This window comes from Eimeria tenella, genomic scaffold, assembly GCF_000499545.2.
Source record: "Eimeria tenella Houghton genomic scaffold, Eth_scaff1867, whole genome shotgun sequence".
In the NCBI taxonomy this organism is placed as follows: Eukaryota; Apicomplexa; class Conoidasida; order Eucoccidiorida; family Eimeriidae; genus Eimeria; species Eimeria tenella.
The window spans coordinates 9025-10150 of NW_013541705.1; the positions used below are offsets into that span (position 1 = coordinate 9025).

At 54.8% G+C, this 1126-nt stretch overlaps 1 protein-coding gene across 1 annotated transcript in view; it reads left to right on the forward strand.

Annotated features, from left to right (window-relative positions):
- ETH_00036720 (SIN-like domain-containing protein, putative) overlaps positions 1–1016 on the forward strand; it is a gene marked incomplete at both ends in the record, with an annotated part of 2771 nt that extends 1755 nt beyond the window's left edge. The window contains 2 exons of the mRNA XM_013373981.1: positions 201–539; positions 851–1016. Of these exons, the coding sequence (XP_013229435.1) occupies positions 201–539; positions 851–1016 (505 nt within the window). The remainder of the gene's footprint in view (positions 1–200; positions 540–850) is intronic.
- Positions 1017–1126: the final 110 nt, after the last annotated feature.

The window sequence follows — 1126 nt, forward strand, 5'->3', positions numbered from 1 at the left end:
GTCCCCATAAACCCTAAACCCTAAACCCTAAATCCTAGACCCTAAACCCTAAACCCTAAGCCCTTCCCTAGCAGTCGCAGCTCACCTTTTGAGGGTTTAGGATTTGAGGCATGAGCCCTCCGCCGGCCCTGGCGAAACTAGGGTCCCCTAGGGTTTAGGGTTTAGGGTTTAGGGTTTAGGGTTTAGGGTTTGTGGTTTAGGTGTCCCGGATAATGGGGCAGCTGCACCTGGCTTCGCATGCAACGGTGAAGCGGCTGCTTGCTGCTGCTGCTGAGGAGCAGCAGCTGCTGCAGCTGCTGCTGCAGCAGTGCTATTTAGTAAATGGCAATTGGTGCTACAAAAGCAGCTTGGCTTGTGCTGCTGCTTACGAGGCTGCATGCAGAGATTTGCTGCTGTGTCTCCTCGTCAGGGACAGCCAGCAGCAGCAGCAGCAGCAGCAGCAGCAGCAGCAGCAGCAGGGCCGCGCGGGAGTCGCAAAGGAAGCCTTCAGAGCTGCCACCAAACTGCCCCCGGAAATTGCAGACAAACTGCTCAACCAGGTCCCCAACGAGGGTTTAGGGTTTAGGGTTTAGGGTTTAGGGTTTAGGGTTTGGGGTTTAGAGCTTAAAGCTTAGGGTTGGGGGTTTAGGGTTCAGAGTGCAGGGCGCAGGGTTTAGGGTTTAGGGCTCAGGGTCCCATGTTGAGGGTTTAGGGTTTAGGGTTTAGGGTTTAGGGATAAGGGTTTAGACTTCAAGGCTAAGGGTTTCGGTTTCAGGCTTAGGGCTTGATGTTGAGGGTTTAGAACCCAGGTTTCCATGCTCAGGGGTCCCTGTTTAGGGTTTAGGGTTTAGGGTTTAGGGTTTGCGCGCAGGTGGCGGTGTGCGTGTCTTCTTCGTGGCAGCTGAAGCTGCAGCACGACGAGGGTTTTGCTGCTGCTCATCCGAAGCTTGCTGCTTACTTTGCTGCTTTTTGGAGCCGCCGTTTGAAAGAAGTTGTCAAGGAAATTCAAATCAAAAGAGACTCGCAGGACGCTGCAGGTGCTGCTGCTGCTGCTGCAGGTGCTGCTGCTGCTGCTGCTGCTGCTGCTGCTGCTGCTGCTGCTGCTGCGCTTGAGTTGCGAAATTTGCCGCTGCTGCTGCTGCTGCTG